The sequence below is a fragment of the Vulpes lagopus genome, chromosome 5, assembly GCF_018345385.1.
Source record: "Vulpes lagopus strain Blue_001 chromosome 5, ASM1834538v1, whole genome shotgun sequence".
Classification (NCBI taxonomy): Eukaryota; Metazoa; Chordata; class Mammalia; order Carnivora; family Canidae; genus Vulpes; species Vulpes lagopus.
In genome coordinates this window covers 107,461,163-107,479,711 of record NC_054828.1, presented here as the reverse complement: position 1 = coordinate 107,479,711, position 18,549 = coordinate 107,461,163, and the positions used below count along the sequence as shown (strand labels likewise).

At 39.2% G+C, this 18,549-nt stretch overlaps 1 protein-coding gene across 13 annotated transcripts in view; it reads left to right on the top strand.

Annotated features, from left to right (window-relative positions):
• The window catches only part of LTBP1 (latent transforming growth factor beta binding protein 1), a 390,140-nt gene that overhangs the window by 350,329 nt on the left and 21,262 nt on the right, over positions 1–18,549 (top strand). For all 13 annotated transcript variants that reach the window (XM_041755926.1, XM_041755923.1, XM_041755924.1 and 10 more), the window contains 5 exons: positions 8,721–8,897; positions 9,647–9,733; positions 11,876–12,004; positions 12,680–12,820; positions 13,813–13,983. In XM_041755926.1, coding sequence (XP_041611860.1) covers positions 8,721–8,897; positions 9,647–9,733; positions 11,876–12,004; positions 12,680–12,820; positions 13,813–13,983 — 705 coding nt within the window. The remainder of the gene's footprint in view (positions 1–8,720; positions 8,898–9,646; positions 9,734–11,875; positions 12,005–12,679; positions 12,821–13,812; positions 13,984–18,549) is intronic.

Genomic DNA, 18,549 nt, shown 5'->3' with positions numbered 1-18,549 from the left:
TCAACTGTAAAATTTCCCCAGGACAAAGGGTATTCCAACCGTGAGCAATAGCAGAATAATCTCCAGTGGTATTGTTCTGAGGACAGAACTGAAGCTAAGGGGCAGATGTCAGGAAAGCAGATTTCAGATCACTCTGCAGATTTTCCCGATAACTAGAGAGATAGCAGGTAACTCATGAAATTGTGGGTGTTTCTCTAGAGGTATCCTGGAACAGCTGGGATACCTGCTGGCAGAAAGGCACCCACTTCCAGCAGGACATTGTGCCAGGTCACCTTTAAGGTACTTTCGGATTTTAATGTCCTAAGATTTTTGTTTCTAGACTACTTCTTGGCTCCCACTTGATTTTTTTTTTAGGTCTGGCATAATGGTTTTCACTGCCTGGGCCTTTGGCCACTAATTTACATTGCTGTACATCGCCTAAAAGCACCTGCAACAGAAATAACTAAAAAATATCCACGCCACTCATCACATGTAAGAGGGTATGGATATAAAATATAGCCTGATGCTTTTATTTCCTCAGTGCCTGTGATAATTGCTCAATAAAAACTTTATGTCCTTGGGCACTCTAAAGGAAGCAGTAAATAAGTAGTCTTGGCAACTTCAGCCTTCAAGCCTTACCCACAAAATGCTGCTCTTGCTTGATTGATGCACAGAGGAGACTCTGGGGTAGAAACTGAGTTTTATTTTTAAAACAGAAGGCATAAGGAAAAGAGCACAAAAAGGTATGTTATCATAGAGGCAGGTGTTCCTCGCTTTAAGAAAAGCAAATAAATAAGATCAAAAATTATGAAACAAATTGGAGTGATAATTTGCATTAGAAAATAATCTTCCTTTACACAATGGATTTCAGGGTTGCCTTAAATACCCATTTTTCTTTAACGGATTTGAGAGCATGTTCTTACATCACGAGCTGGGGCATAGGCTTCTACAACTAGGAAGCTCCTTCGTGGTTTCCCAGCCCAGCTCCTGTACTTGTGTGTAAGGAAGCCGAGACCCAGAGAGAAGTTCTAAATGTTCTTCTTTGGGTCCGATGGCTCATGCTGTGCAGGAAACCCAACTCCGAGATCTTTTCCACTTCACCATTCCACTTCTCAGGGCTGAGGACCCCATGACAGCAAACTCTTCTAAAGTTGGCTTCCTTTTCACTTTATTTCTTTGTTTTGTTTTCATTATTAAGATAATGCACATTCTTCTCAGAAAATTGGTAAATACAAAAATAGATCAAAAATGAAAATCCCCTGCAGTGGCACCATGTGGTGATAATCTCCAGATTCTTGGGAGAGGACATCCATGCTCCACCTGCCTCTGCAGGACTGTCTCCCATTTGGTCCAGGGCCCTCAGGCTCATTAGTCTGTGTGAAGCACTTTCCCCTTGGGTCAGAGGTCAGCTCTCCTGTTCCTTCCCCCTTCTCTTCCTTTTGATTGATTTCAGGACAGTCCTCTCCCCTGCATCCTCCTTCCTTTTGCTCTGGTCTTTTTCTTTCTCGTTCCCAGACTGTTTTTCTGTTGCCCATTCCTGAAATAATAATGACCCAGGAAGTTGCATGTTCAGGCTTCTTTTTGCTCTCCCTTCTTCTCTGGGGATATTTAATCCTCTTCTCTGAGTCAACTATTACTTACATGCTATGCCCTGCCAAGTAAATATCTTTTTGTGCCTCCACCTCCATCCTTAGGGCCGCACTCCTGTTTCCAGCTGCTGCTTCTTAGGCCTTTCTCTCAGGTTGTCTTGTAAGTGTATCTGCCCGAAATTATCCAAAACCAAATTCAGTACCATTACTTTACCAACCTGTGTTCACTCATTAATTGCCAAACGTCAGGACTGGAAATCCTGACATCATATCTTAATTTCTCTCACCATTCATCCAAGCCATCGTAATGTCCTGCCAGTTCTCCCTCCCCAGTGTCCTTCGGAGCTGTCCTTGCTCCTCTGTTACCTCTACTCTGGGCCAGTCCTTCAGCATCTCTTACCTGGACCATGGCAGAACCCTCCTGACTTCTCTCCAACCTCTCCCATCAATTCCTGCTCCTTGCAGTTGCCACTTGGACCAACTGCTATCAGTTCATTCAAACAGACCAGTCTCTCTACTAAACACTCAGATATTATTTTGGAGACTAGAGAGAGCAAGAAATTTCATAAAAATAAAAGCATGGTTTGGTAAATTATTCAATTCTCTCTGAATGTGGGAAGAAACCTGACCCAACTTTTTTCCCCTCACAAAGGAGCATATTTTCCTTAGACTTACCTACATTTATGGTAGAGATCCATCACCAATACACAATAAGACCACAGGAGTTTCATGGCATGTTTGCAAAACATGAGCCTGACTTTATTTTTTTTCCTTCCAAGTTTTTATTTAAATTCCAGTTAGTTAATATATGATGCAGTGCTAGTTTCAGGTATAGAATTTAGTGATTCATCACTCACATACAACCCCCAGTGCTTATCACAGCAAGCTTCAACTCCTTACTACTGCCTAAGCATGAAGTCCAAATCCATTAGCAGGGCAGCAGGACCCCGATAGTCTGTCTTAGTCCTCTTTGCATCCCCTGTAACCTTGCTCACTGCTTAGCACACCCAGTGCCTGACCTGTGGCAGACGCTAACTCTTGAATCTAATTGCCTCTTGGCATTCAAGAGTGTATCCCCTCAGTATCTCACTGTCTTGTTCGTCACTAGTTCTGTAGAATCAAAATAATTATCCATTTGGTCAGACAACAGTGGAGGCCACACTTGAATGAGGAATTATCTATTTATACCTCTGTGTAGGGGGCAATGGTTCCCCCTTAAATAACAAGTAGAACAGAAGAAAAAGAGTCTCCCTGCTGTGCAAATCATCCTCATGGTTCTGACAGAGGAACTCAGACAGCATTCCTGTTCTCTTTCTAGAGAGGTCCGCTATAGGTTTTACGTATGTACATATTTTTTTTAAAGGCAGGAAACCACAAATAATATCATTCAACTGTTATATTTGGCAGAGTAGGGGTTTTTTTCTAAATGTGTTTAGTTAACCTGTAGAATAAATTAACATTGAAAGAATTTTTTGAAAATAATTTCTGATTAGAAAAAAAGACCTTCAGTAGGAAAAAAAAAATTAAAGACAGAGCACAATATGTAAAATGCAAACATTGTAAAATGCCATGAAACTCCTGTGGTCTTATTGTGTATTGGTGATGGATCTCTACCATAAATGTAGGTAAGTCTAAGGAAAATATGCTCATTTGTGAGGGGAAAAAAGTTGGGTCAGGTTTCTTCCCACATTCAGAGAGAATTGAATAATTTACCAAACCATGCTTTTATTTTTATGAAATTTCTTGCTCTCTCTAGTCTCCAAAATAATATCTGAGTGTTTAGTAGAGAGACTGGTCTGTTTGAATGAACTGATAGCAGTTGGTCCAAGTGACAGACTCAGACTGTGAATGAGCCATTTCACGTTCTTGACACTACAGGGGACGCCCACGGTGTTGCACTAGAGATCATGATGTGGGATCCTAGCATTTGCCATGAATATGGTATGAAGAGGAAGGGTTTGTGCATGTCCTTTGAAATATTTCCAGGTAGTTACCCTGTCATGTCAGATGTGGCTTCACTGACCCGATCATGTTCACAAGTCCTCCCGACCCACCCGTGCCCGTGTGGGGACTGGGCTTTTGCTGCTGAGTCGTCCTACTCACCTGCTTCAGCGAGTCACACCCGTTATTCTTTCCCTCGGGACTTCATCCTGCTTCTGGGAGTCTTCTTTGCCCCCCTCCCCGTCTCTTGCCCTGATTTTTCCGGTTTCCAGTTCTGGCCCCGTGAATCATACACTTTCCCTCTACCCTGCCCACCCCAGCCTGCTCCTGTCTCAGGCTCGCTTCTCTCATTCTCTTCTAGTCCTTCACCAGAGAAAGAAACAAAGATAAAGAACCTTCACTCACCCTGGCCAGTATTTGTTGCCTGCCTGCTAACCTGAGGCCCCGAGGTGACCCTCTTCCAGCGGACAGTTGTGTTGTCCTCTACCCAACACCTAAGTCAGGAACATAGCTTTCCCATGTTCCCATGACAGTGCATCCCTGCCCTGTCCTCAGACTCTCAAAGTCACCTTCCCTGACTCCTTCTGTAGGCCCCGTAGCCCCTCACCCTTCAGTACTGTTGTGCCTTTTACCTCCTCACCCCTGTCTCTCCTTATTTCCTGTCCTATTTTTCAGAATTTATTTTTAAAGAAGTTGGCTCAAATGTCACCTCCTCCAGGAAGTCTTCTGTGGCAGCCTTGCCTGCCCTGGCCCTATGCAGCTACCTTCCTAGAGCTATCAAGTCCTGGCTCCCCATTTACCTGACTACTTCTTTCAGGACAGAAACTGTGTGGAAGAATCCTCTCGCACATATTTATTCTCTTGTGCTTGGCTTTCTCTTCTTCTTTTTGACTTCTTTCACATCTTTACCATCGAAGTTATTAGCACGTATTTCCAGTCTTCCTTTTCACTTGCATCCCTTCCTTTCCAGCCCTTTCCTATTGTCAGTGCATATTTTCTGAAACTCACCAATGGTTCTCTCCTGAATTCCACTTAAAACACACATACTTCTTAGGGGTGCTTGGGTGGCTCAGTGGTTGAGTGTCTGCCTTTGGCTCAGGGCATGATCCTGGGGTTCTGGGATCAAGTCCTGCATTGGGCTCCCCTGCAGGAAGCCTGCTTCTCCCTCTGCCTGTCTCTGCCTCTCTCTCTGTGTCTTTCATGAATAAATAAATAAAATTTTAAAAAAATCTTTAAACACACACACACAGTTCTTGTCCAGCCAGTCTTTGAGAAAACTAGGGGAAAAAAGATATGAATTTCCAAGTTTTCTTTTATTTCTCTTTGGAATATTACACTAGAAATTGTTTTCTTATAAAAATACAAGTTGGTATAAAACATTAATGCCTGTGGTGATTTTAAAATTTATAAAAGGGACTAAAGCTTCATGAATGATTGTGTTAAAAGTAATTTACTGGGGACGCCTGGGTGGCTCAGCAGTTGAGTGTCTGCCTTTGGCTCAGGGCATGATCCTGGGATCCTGGATCAATTCTTGCATCGGGCTCCTTGCAGGAAGTCTGCTTTTTCCTTCTGCCTATGTCTCTCTCTCTCTCTCTCTCATGAATAAAGTCATTTAAAAATGTAATTTACTGAACATTACCATAGTTAGAGTTTTACAAATTGATGTCTTTTTCTGGACATCAGGACTATGGCAGGTGTTTTATTTGGGGGCATTGTATACTCACGAGTATTTGTGATGTTACTCTTTTTGTCATTGTCATAATCTTGTCCATCCCAGAAAGGTATGAAGAAGATTAGCTCATAAAGACCTTCAGAATACACTGCAAATGGAAATTGAAAGCAAAGGCAAGGGCCCATTTAAAATGCTCATGTCCACTTTAATTAGAAAAATGTCCCAGATTTCCTCAGCCTAACAGCAAACCTAAGATAAGACCAAAGAAAGAAACAGTCCTATAAATAAACACCACATCCTCTTCTTTCTGACAAACCAAGAGAGAAGTTTCTAGAAAATGCTCTTCATAAGTAGCATATATGATTGAAACCACAACTTGCTATTGAGAGCAAGGAACCATGATGGCTACGTCTGTGACCTTAAATCTATACTCTACACCAACAGGGATTATCTGCTGTCCATTTGTCTCAAAGAGGAGAAAGAAATGAAAAAAAGGCAAAGCAAAACAAATTTGTGCCAGTTCAAATGCTAAGAAGCTGAGCCCCAAAGAAGAGGTTTGGGGAAAGCAGTAGGCATGGCACATTGGATCCAACTTAAATGGTTTCTTCTAGAGGCTTATAACCTGCACCATCCGCTCCATGGAGTTACTCTGTGGATCACAAGAAAGGGCCTTTGTAAAAATTGCTTCAGAAACATGTATAAAAGATCCCAAAACTCATTTATCACCATCCACACCCTAGAATTAAGCTACACAAATTGCTGTTTGTACACAGATGTTATGCCAGCCTCTTAATAAAATTGACAAATAACATCTGAAAATACGAGAGGAGAGGTAGTTTCTTAGAAGTCTGTGGTTTAAAGAAAAAAAAAAGTCTGTGACTTGAGGTATGTGATGTGGCTAATCTGACTCATAACATCTTTAAGAAAAATAAAACTCATTCTTTTTCATGCTTGGCACTTTTATGTCTATTGATTAGATCTCTTAAAGCTATTTTGCGATAGAACCATTCTTCCTGAGGCAGCAATGACTTAAACTCCTACAGAGATTCTCTAAAGAAATCACATTGCATTGTGTTTTCCCCCAGTGGAAAAATGCTCTAGGAACTTAATTGTTTAAAGGTTAGAAAGATAGAGAAATTGCCTGTTTTTCACAGAACAACCTTCGTGGACCAGTTTTTTTGAAAAGAATTTGCATCTCTTTCCAAACACGAATGAGGGCCTGACTAACCCCCAATTTCAGCTGTGTAAACATTGAACTTTCAGTCTGCTTGGAGAAAAAAAATAAAACTTGTAACAACCAATGTAAAACCTGAATAATACAATGATATTATTGATTATCTCCCTTATGCAATAACTTGTGAGTTTCCTTCCAAAGAAAAAGGAAAACAAAGATAATTTTATTTCTCAGTTTCTGTGCTGTAAGTAAAACAGTGTAGAAAACAGACCATATATGTCTATATTTTTATATATATGTAAAGTTTCTGACTAGTGTAGAAGCTTGTGGTGTCTGATTACCGATGAGTATAGCAATCTTCATGGTGTCCTACTATATAGTATTCCATTTTATAACAAACACCATGACATACTTACAACTTTGAACACAAGAAGACAGTTATTCAGCCCTCTTTTATCTTCATTGACAAATTGATTGTGTTGCTGATTTGACTTGTATTTCTAAATGCGTTTGTTAATAGCTAGCTGCACTTTTAGATCAAGTGAATAAAATGAGCAGAATAATTAGTAATAGGCTGTCAGTTTATTCACAAGTGTTGGGGGAAAGTTTATAAAATTTTGTACAGGGCTCATGATGGATTTTAATAACTTAAAATGCCCTGACTTTTCCCAAAGAATTCTGTGGATAAGAGTTTGTAGAATGAAGTGATGGTCTTCTGCTCCATCCATGTGGACAAGACACATTTCTGTCTTCTGCACACTTGAAAGCTAAAAAGGACGAGGGCTTTGGCAGGTTCTATCTGATTTCACACACAAGGAAATGATTTAAAACCGCTTCATAAACTGCTGTAGAAATCAGCATTTCTGCTTTTTCCTGGACACTTATTCTAGGTTGGAATTTGTCATCAGCTATTAACACTGAGAGTCCATACTGAATTATGTCAAAGGCAGAATGATCTAAGAAGTAACCAGAATCAAGGGTGAAAGGGATCTTTTACATTCTCATTGATGTTCTGTTTTTTGAGAGAAATGTATACACTAGTTTTGTTTGCCATTTTGCTTGTTTTCCCTGCCACAGGAAGAAAGAAAAGGTGGTAGCTTTTCTGATATAAGTCTATGAACTTCTATTTTAAGAAGACTTTCTATATGGCATATTAATCTAGTTTTCACAGTCAACCTGACCCTGCCAAAATAAATACATAGGAAATTATTGTGAAAATAACTCATTAAACTTTCCTAATAATACAATCATCTACCAACTGCAAAACAAAGGTTGGTGTTGACATTAAAGTCTTATCCTCACTGGCGAATGTTTTCCCTTTATCCCTCTAGTTTCTTTGTGTCCAAGAATCAGGAAATAGCATTCTAATGAAAATATGTCATTCAAATTAATCTCAGTAATTGCAATGGCAGTAGTCAGCTTATTAATAAATTCTAACTGGATCAGAGGCAGTAATTTGAACTCTACGGCATATGGTAGGGAAGAGATTAGACTACGAGCCTAGTCTCAAAATATTGACCATTTTTTAAAAGTATAAACTTGTTCATAGACTACAGATCTGATGGGATTAAATTATTTGTAGTATTATCTGAAAGCTAGGTGATTGTGTTCTCACTGTTTGTATACTATCATGTCCCTTTGTCTTTTATCATAGAGGGTTAAACTGAGTCTGTTGGAAAACATATTCCTCTAGAACACACATGAGCCAGGAGTAGAACGTAGCCTTGAAATTCTACCCCGAGGCTTAGCTGGCACTCATTATTTCATTCAAAGCCCTATTTTGCAGCAATTGAAGTAGACTTTCAGTAACAAAAGGTTTTTTTTATAGACTTTAGGTTATTGCAGTGTTTTTCTGGTTATCTTATGCTGCCTTGTACTATTCAGAAAAGATTGGGGCATGGTTGATTCCAATAACCACCTAAGAGTTAAATACTTTGTGCGGCCCCACATTTCTGGTCAAATGTTGGGGAAAATTTTCATTGATTTAAGTAGGTGTTATAGCTCATATAGGACGGCTCTACGTTTGGCAAGAAAGCAGATATGGAAACTCTTGTCACGGCCAAATGTACAAGAATAAAGTAATTGGTTAACGTAAAAGGAAATGATTTTGACAGATTTACACTCTTGGGGTGTGTTAGAAATCCATCAAAATTCAGGATTCCAGGGCATTTTTTTTTTTATCTCACAGTGGAAGAATCCACCACCAAAAGGAAAAGACAGCTTTGTGGAAGTGAAATGTCACTGACACACCCACACACCCACACCCACACACACACGTCTTTTTACCACTGTGTCTTCTGCTCTGGTGTGATACAGATCTCATGGGTCCTGGTGGTCCTCTTTTGACTTTCTCCACTCTATTTAGATTTAGATGAAGATCAACCCAAAGAAGAAAAGAAAGAATGCTACTATAATCTAAACGACGCCAGCCTCTGTGATAATGTGCTGGCCCCCAACGTCACCAAACAAGAATGCTGCTGTACATCTGGTGCCGGGTGGGGAGACAACTGTGAGATCTTCCCGTGCCCTGTCGTGGGGACTGGTAAGGACCAGTGGAGTGGTGTGTGCATACTTGGGTTTGGTCCTGTGGTGTCCAGGGCCTTGAAATGTCCTGATTTTGGTCGCTGCATTGAAGCCTTATAATGATAGCATTGCCTGGGACCTACCGTAGTGGAATCAAGATGAGAATACCTTACGGTATGTTTCACTGTAGGCTGGAAGCATCCCCTTCACCCCACCTCCAAATGTATTCTTAAAGTTAATTTCAGTCCATCACAGAATAGCCTATTACAGTGAGGTTCCATATGAATTTTGGCAGAAAGATGATTCAGTTTTATTCCATTTTTAAGTTGAAATCAGTCTCCTTTGCTAAAACTGACACCACATTATCCATAATGAGAACTTGCATATTTAGGCTAAGATCTTGCTTGAATGGAGTCTTACCAAACCGTTAAAATGCTAGAAAGCACAGTAATGGAGAAGTAAGTCATCACATCAGTTAAAACATGGATAAATAAAAGGTGCATGAACTAGGAAAGTTTTTAAAAATTACAAGTAAACTTAGAAAGTCATTAGATTTATTTGTATCTAATCTGTAATTTTGGAATTTTACTGAATTTATTTGCCCAAATTAGATGACAAGATTTGCCTTAAAGTTACTGAGTCTGAGAAAGAAGAACTGAATTTAAAACACAGGTTAATAGAGGATGTTCTTTTTTTCCCTTTCTTCAACTTTTTTTTCTTTCTTTCTTTTTTTTTTTTTTTTTTTTTTTTGGTTTCCCCTGAACTCAGCTGAATTCACCGAAATGTGTCCTAGAGGGAAAGGTTTTGTCCCCACTGGAGAATCTTCTTACGACACGAGTGGTGAGAACTATAAAGGTCAGAACCAAACAAATGAATTTGAGATGTACGCATACCAGTGTTCCAGTTCAAGCATGGTTGGGGTTCAACAGAATTAGAGTTCTTCTAATCATGGAAACTGATTAGAAAGCCTTTAATTCTTCTATTGGAAGGCCCCTGTGGACTCTGGGCAGAGCTGTGTCTTGGGACTTAGAACACTTAAGACTGCGTGGCCTTGGGATATCATGTTAACCTCCCAAGTTTCCAGCTCTTCATCTCTGAGATAGGAATAATGTCTCAGAGGTTATCATGAGAATTAAATAAGGTAACATACTAAAAGTATTTAACATAAAATTCTGTCTTTATAACTCTTTTATTCGGGAGGTATATTAGAAATAATATAAATTAAGACCGTATAATTTTGACCATCATTATGTGGGTCTTTATGACCATCAATGAAGCTAAGATTTTACCTTTTTTAGAAGTCATTCTACTGTTACTAAGATACTTTTACCAATGGCTGCAGATTCCTCAAAAGGAATGGAAAAGAAAACTAAAGTAGATGTGTTTTATATATTTAATGCTATTAGTCCGTAATTCTAAAATAAATGGGCAGCTTTTTTATTTTGACGAAATTTAAACCACATGTATGAATATTTCTTTGTTAATCACTCACTTTTGACATTTCCATGATGAAGATATTATGACCTCTTATAGACAATGTGTGGCTTTTTTTCCTTTACAGTTTAATAATTGAAAACTGCTAAGTGCCTAGAAAACAGACTAAACATTTTTATCTTCCATCCGTTTTTGAGAACTACTGTTTTAATGATAGTAGCCGAATAAGGAATTCCATATGTGTTTTTTATTTTATATCAGTGATTTAGTACAATTAAATAACAAGACTTGGTTTGCAATATATGTTTAATGGTTTTTAAGTTCACAAATATTCTGCTTTGTTTTTGAAGGGATATAATTGAATCTCACTTCATGTTATGGAACAGAGCTTAATTTTACCACAAAGTGACCTTCTTTTTCATATAAAAATAAGTTCCTAAAAAAAATAAAATAAAATAAGTTCCTCTTCACCCTGTCTTAGCAGTGCTGTAAATGATTGGAATATTAGTTGCAGATCCAAACAGCTATCTATGTATTATGGATTTGACTTTACCACTTGCTATGTAACTTTGAGTGATTCATCTATGGAGCGTGTGATTTTTTTTTAATGACATGATATTTGTTCTAAAATGCTAGAACCAATGATAATAACAATAGCAATCAGGATCCCTGGGTGGCGCAGCGGTTTAGGGCCTGGCTTTGGCCCAGGGCGCGATCCTGGAGACCCAGGATCGAATCCCACGTCGGGCTCCTGGTGCATGGAGCCTGCTTCTCCCTCTGCCTATGTCTCTGCCTCTCTCTCTCTCTCTCTCTCTCTGTGACTATCATAAAAAATAAAATAAAATAAAATAACAATAGCAATGAAAGAAAGGGGATAAAAGTTTTTGAACATCTATGGAATCTTCTACATGGATTTATATCATTTAATTGTATCAGACAGGTGTTCCTCTTGCCCCAACTTACCAATGAGTAAACTGAGGTCTGCAGATGGTGAGCATTCTAAATTCTGTGAAGGAATAGGTCTGCCAACACCCTTAGAAACTTGTGCTTTTATTAGCTGGTCATTATCACCAAAAAGGAAGATTCATCAAATTCCATCAAACTCTTCTTGGAAGTGTTCTTTCATCTCAACTAGTTAATGGGCCAGAATACACATTTATAGAAAGGTACATTTCTTAAAAGGTATGCTATTAAGCCAATCTTGTTTATATGTTAACCAGTTGAATTTAGATCAAATAAAATTAAAAAAAAAATATTGTCGGTTGCATTGTGAAATCCATCGAGTATTTCATCAAATAGGTAGCAGCCCAGAAATCATATTTACAAAAAGACCTTCTCCAATAATGTTTTGAACATAGTCCCCAAATATCACAGATTCTGTTTCCACATCTGTGAGTTAGGCCTAACTTGAAGAATTTTCTGATGTTGTATCTGAAGATTCTTTGGAATGAAATATAATATGAATATTATAATATTTAACTTGAAGCCCCATATTGGTTAGACTCTTCTTTTTAACTGAACGACCAAAGCTAACTGTTCTCTTTCTCCATTTTTCCCCCACAGATGCAGACGAATGCATGCTCTTTGGGCAAGAAATCTGCAAAAATGGTTTCTGTCTGAACACTCAGCCCGGTTATGAATGCTACTGTAAGCAGGGGACATACTATGATCCCGTCAAATTGCAGTGCTTTGGTAAGTATTAAGAGGATACATGGTGCTGTGAAAATACACAGATGGAAAAAATAAGTAATACTGTGTAGTAAAAACAATTCCTTTGCATCTACGTTACGTGTCGAAAAGATCTTTAAATGTTTTATGGATCCTTTTCTTGAGTAAGATTTAAGAAAATAAAAAACCTCCATACTATTTGAACAGATTTCAAGCAAAGAGTTAATATTCAATGTGGAATTATAATTCAGGTCACTGGTTTAACTGAAGTGTTCTTTTGGTCTGGGGAGCCTCCTGTTTCATCACTCATACCATGCAAGTGAGAGTCATTTTTAAATACTGACCCAGACTTTAAGGCTTAAGCAGAAAACCATATACACTAGGCAGAAAAACATAGCAAAAGGAAATAATTTTAAAACTATCATAAAGAGGTATTTTATCTTCAATTTCTAAGCATATCCTGTTCCTAAATGTTTTCTTTCTTTAATGTCAGCAGCAGCAGGACACCATTATTTTTTCCAATCAATACAATTTAATATTTTTAGAGTCAGAGCTGTTCTTTCTTGGATGATGATGTGTAGTTAATTAAAATGTGGCAGCCCCTGGAATCTGGACTAAATTTAGCAGTGTGGGAAGTGTGGGAAGTGTAGGAGGTACAACTGATTGCTGGTTTTCTTTAATAATTTTTTTTCTCTTAAGATATGGATGAATGTCAGGACCCCAACAGTTGTATTGATGGCCAGTGCGTTAATACAGAAGGCTCTTACAACTGCTTCTGTACCCATCCCATGGTCCTGGATGCTTCAGAGAAAAGATGTATACGGCCAACTGAATCACATGGTATGTTCGGATGTGAGGTGCAAGTCTGTGTCTAAAGAAATGGCAAGGTTTTCCTTTTGACTGAAATATGAGCTACTGGGAAATAGAAAAATGACTCCTCGGGTATTTTGGAGTAATTAAAAGGAGATACTAAAAATAATAAAAGAGAATAATTGTAAGAGAAACAATAAGCTGCATATCTTCAGTATGTGGGAGAATCCATACCCTGCATGTGCTTATTTAACAGATAACAAAATATGGACTGGCTGAGCAGATAGCGGGGCTCTTCTCTGGCCAGTGTTTGCCACATTTAAAGGCAACTGAGGAAGACATGAGTTGAGAGAAAGATAATCAGGCTTGTTTGACTGGACTGGAGAATACAGATGAGACAGGGCAGAGCAGACAGGGGAATCCAGCAAGGTGATAGAGACCCCTGGTGTCCATTGATTGGAATCCTTGTTCATCCCCAATCAGATGATGTGCTACTCATAATTGGCATAATTAATCTATCCATCATCACTGTAAGGAACTGCTTTGGATGGAGTCAGTTGAAAGGCAGAAGTTTGGAATCAAGTTTAGCATGAAGTGTCACTAGTCTGGGGCTTTGGTGGATGAATTGGGTGAGAAAACATGAATCTGCAAAGTGTTATGTAGAAAGAAATGGTAGGATTTGACAGAAGAGTAAATGTAAAAAAGGAAAGATTGGGAAATCAGAAGTGCTTTAGGATTATGGAGTATAGAAGGAAGACAATGCAGTGCTGTCTATAATGAAGCTGCAGAGGGAGGGATTTAATTGAAACATGATGGGCAGGTTGAATTTCAGCTGACGGAATGACACCCAGTTGGAGATGACAGGTTTGATCCATGGAAAGACCAGGCTGGCTTCAAACTTGTACTTGGAAGTCAGTCTTAGAAATAGAGATGGAAACTTTGAGACTCATTGGCTTCTACCACACTGTTTATGAAATAGGAATAACAGTGTGATTGTCATGGAACCATGTTTTCCCTTTCAGAACAAATAGAAGAAACTGATGTCTACCAAGATCTGTGCTGGGAACATCTGAGTGATGAGTATGTGTGTAGCCGGCCTCTTGTTGGCAAGCAGACAACCTACACTGAGTGCTGTTGTTTGTATGGAGAGGCCTGGGGTATGCAGTGTGCCCTGTGCCCCATGAAGGATTCAGGTGAGCCCTGATCCAGCTCCTTCTGCTGGAGGCCTTTGGGAACCAGTTCATCTCCCCTCCTTTGGAGCCTTCTGTATCTTCATCTTCACTCCTGATTCCTTTCATCAGAGGTGTGTGTGTGTGTGTGTGTGGTGTGTGTAAGAGCAGGGTCGCATAAACATCTGGCTCTTGGTTTACCTCCAGTCCAGACCCTGTCATTAACTTTTGAAATCCTCATTCTATTTCACCAAAAAAAAAAAAAAAAAAAAGATAAATGACACAAAGAAGCATAATGCAACTTTGCAATTGGTGGCAAAGATCTTTAGAATTTATATTTCCTGATACTTCCTTTTTTCCTACAGTCTTCCTATTTCTAACAGTCTACTTAGAGCAAAAAGTATTAGAGACTGTAGAAAATCTTTGTAGGTCAAAGCCCCGATTTTTGTGTCAGCCTCTTGGTGAGAGAGATCAAAAAGGGGTTAGAACAATAAAGGAAGAGAGGTGGAAGTGAGTGAAAATGTATTTGAACAAATGTCCTTTCATTTTAAGGGTTAGATCTGAGGATAAATCTTTGGTCAAATGGCAAATGCAACAGCTAGGCTTTGGATCTATCTCCCCTCTCCTTGTGTTGGGGGAGGACTGACTGACTGACTGGAAGGTGCTGACTCTGGGCTGTTGGGTGACTGCTGGCTTGTGCCTTGACTGTTTGCTTCTCTTCTTACCGCGGCAGCCACTTAACTGCTCTTTAAAGGAAAGCCCTGGAGATTGTAGGAGAAAGGAGGGGAACTGAGTGGGAAAAAACAGAGAGAGTGACAAAACATGAGAGACTCCTAACTCTGGGAAACGAACAAGGGGTAGTGGAGGAGGAGGTGGGCAGGGGGATGGGGTGACTAGGTGACAGGCTCTGAGGAGGCACTTGATGGGATGAGCACTGGGTGTTATACTATATGTTGGCAAATTGAAATCCAATAAAAAAAAATACATAAAAAAAAGAAAGCCCTGGAAAGTGTTTGGTATACCATTTAGTCTTAAGCTATGAAATCTATTTGCTAAAGCTAGAAAGATACTGTGTGGGTATAAAATAAGGAGTTTATAATTTAAAAATTCTCAGAATGGCCACAAGGGGAAGAATTTCTCAAAAAGAGCAAATGCATTTATTTCCAGTTAATTTAGAATGCAACTTTCAAGCTATTTTATAGTTTTTTCAGATTAGCAATAACTTAAAACCAATGTAGCATAAAAAAAGAAAATGATTTGAAATGCCATAAAAGAAAAAGGATTTGCAAAGGATAAAGAGCAAATACATAAAGAAATAGATGGTGATGTTAGCAGCCCGGAAGTGGAAAGAGGATGGGTTCTGGGGTCAGACAGGCTGGGTTGGGAATCCAGAACTGTTCATTGGGAAAAATAACCTCACCCAGTACAGCTCTTTGGAAAACAGAGGCATTTATATCTATCTTGTTGAGTTGTTGAGGACGGGGAGGGTGTAGGTAGAGCAGAACACAGGGAATGGTATAATTATTAGCATTTCTGTGGCCTCTGTTCCAGGAGGCAGATGCCACAGGAAGGCAGGAGTGAAATCCACAGCAAGTGGGCACCCTGGGGCTTGAGACATCTCACGGGGCTCTAATCCCTCAGATCATTTTACTTAGCCAGGGGTTTTTGTTGTTTAATTTTTTTCAAATAACACATACCCCTTCTAAAGAATTAATCCAAGATGTTCTGTCCGTCTCTACCTACTGCATCAGTTGCACGCCCCTCCTCCTTAAAGATGTTCATTCTTAACAACTGTGTTTTTTTTTTACATCATCCAAACCTTTTTCCTACACATTAAATGTTGTTATATAGCTGCATTTGGATTAGTTATTGTTATATATTTATATTTTTTAAACATTTATTTGAGAGAGAGAAGAGAGAGTGGAGAGGGACAGAGGGAATCTTCAAGCAGACTCCCTGCTGAGGCTCAATGTGGAGCTAGAGTTCACCACCCGTTAGATCATGACCCTGAGATCATGATCTGAGGAGTTGGATGCTTAACCCACTGAGCTAGCTAAGCGCCCATATATTTAAGAGCATTATTTAAAACTGAATTCCCTATCATCCATAAAACACACTTTGTTTTTTTGTCTTACTCTTCAGCATCTCTGAAATTGGGGGTATCTTATAATTGATGGCATCAAACAACAGCCACAAGCCTTTGTTTCACATTTTAATAGTGTCTATTACATCGAAATGCTTTTTACAATCTGTGGTATCTTAGAATTGATGAAAGATGGTAAGTTTTAAATGGCTGCACAGACTACTTGATGGATGTACCAGGTTTTCTTTAGTCACCTCTGGCCCTAGACATTTGGGTTGCTTGTGCCTCCCATGTCTTGGCTCGATCTTGATTTTCCTACTATGACCATTGCTGCAGTGTACTTTCATGTTTGTATCCTACACATACCTGCAAAATTCCTACAGCTGAAAATGCTGAGTTGGGAAGTACCTGTACTTTACATTTACTATATTACTCTGAACATATTGTGCAAATTTGCATTCAGCAGCATAGGAAATGACTCTTTCTTCATACCCTTCTACCATTGGCTATTTTCAGTTTCTTTAAAAGTTCATTTATCAGGTGAGTGAGAAGGGTATCTTAACATGTTATCTCCCTTATTTCTAGGGAATTAGAGTATCTTTTCTCTGTTTATAAGTGATATGTATTTCTTTGTCAGTGAGTTTATCATATCCTTTGGTCGTTTTTTGTTGGACTTTATGTCTTTTTCTTATTAATTTGTAGGAGCTTTGTACATATTCTGTTGACAACCCGAATATTTGGGTTTATGGTATGTATGCTTGTCTTTATGGAAACTCCTTTATGGAGATTCTGCACATATTTGCATTTTATTCTGTCCCTGTTCTGATCCTATGATATTAAGTATTTACTGCATGTAAATCTGACAAGCCAGTTCCTTTGAAAATCAAATTTAATTGACCTAGTTTTTGGAAGAATAGTCCAGCATATTGCTGTTAGAAATTAATTTTAGAATATTGCCTCAATTATGTTTAGCTGAGACTTAACACATTTTTAAAATGTAAATTTGAGGAAATATATGTGAACAAATACAACCTGTGTATAATATTTTTAGGGGGATATCGATTATCAGGAAATGATACTCATTGGTTTTCAATCTTTTATTTTTTTTAAACATATGTCAACTGAATTGTAATTTTAACCTCCAACACATAAATTGATTAATCTCAAAGATGCTGGAGGAGCTGCCTGGGGGAGGAAGTACTTAGGCTCTTGAGATATCTGTGAAGGATACGAGGGCTCCAAAGAACACATGTTGAAAACTGTTGTTCTAAATGTTTTCGTCAGAGGACAGGAATCAGTTAAGCAGCCCAGAAGGAGTATTTCTGTTATACTCCTAAGATTATGGGCCTGCACTACACTCTGTGGATTCAGAATAAATGACTCATTTATTCTCCACAGAGAGGATCCACAGCACAGTTAAGCAGGTTTTCCAGAGGTCCTCCGACCATGCTCCTTGATCAGCAGCTGACATTCTAGTTGTACCTACAGCAGACCATCTCCCATTGAGATTTTCTGCTGGAATATGGTCACTGAGGGGAACCAGAGCATGGATGTCAACACAGGGGCTCTGGAAGCAGGTCGCCTGAGTGTGAATCCTGCTCTGGCATCTTCTTATCTATGCAACCTTGTTACTTTGTCTCTGTGTGACTCAATTTTAAGACTTGCTTTTCGAGACTGCTGCTTCATAAATATCAGTGGGCATGTCCGTTACCTGTACCTGGAGATCTTACCAAAAACAGATTCTGGTTTCTAGGTGCAGAGGGGTGGGCAGGACTCTGTGTTCCTAGCAAGTCTCAAGATGATGAGGATGCTGCTGGTCCTCAGACCACACTCGCAATCTGTCCTAAAGACATCTAAGAGCATCCACTGTGATTTTGTTAAAAACCAACTTTAATGCTGTAGCTAAGAGGAAACAAAGAACGTGAGCTTTAAACGTGTTTATTCATAATTTCTGTCATTTTACCTTTTAAATATGCTGTTCATGGATATCTTGAGAGTTGAAAAGGACCACATTGTCTGTTAGTATAAGCACTGGATTAATCCCAGCCTCTCAGGCACTGAACCGTCCAGTTTCCCTAGAGCTCAGCACTGCTTTGGGGAACAATTAGTTACTGATGGAAACAGTGCTGGAGGAATTTGAGGAATAAATCGCAGCACTTGTCATCAGCTTTGAGCATTAAAGTGCAGTGTAAAGTAAAGCTTTGGCTCTGGAGCAGGCTTTCACACTTCTGGTCCAATAGGTCATGGGCACTAATTCTTGCTAAGGCAGCAACTACATCTGAGAATACTGGTAGTTGGAGGAGGTGGGAGTGGCTTGTTCAGTAGTGTTCTCTGCAGTTGGATGGCATCGTGTGGATTGGTACCACATGCTAGGGAAATGAGTAGAGAGGGACAGATACAGCAGGGCAACTTTACATGAGAATTATATAGATGTATAATTCAGTGCATTTCTGGGACTGCTTAGGATCCCATCTTCATCCTCTGCGAAAGTCTTGGAGGCCAGACCT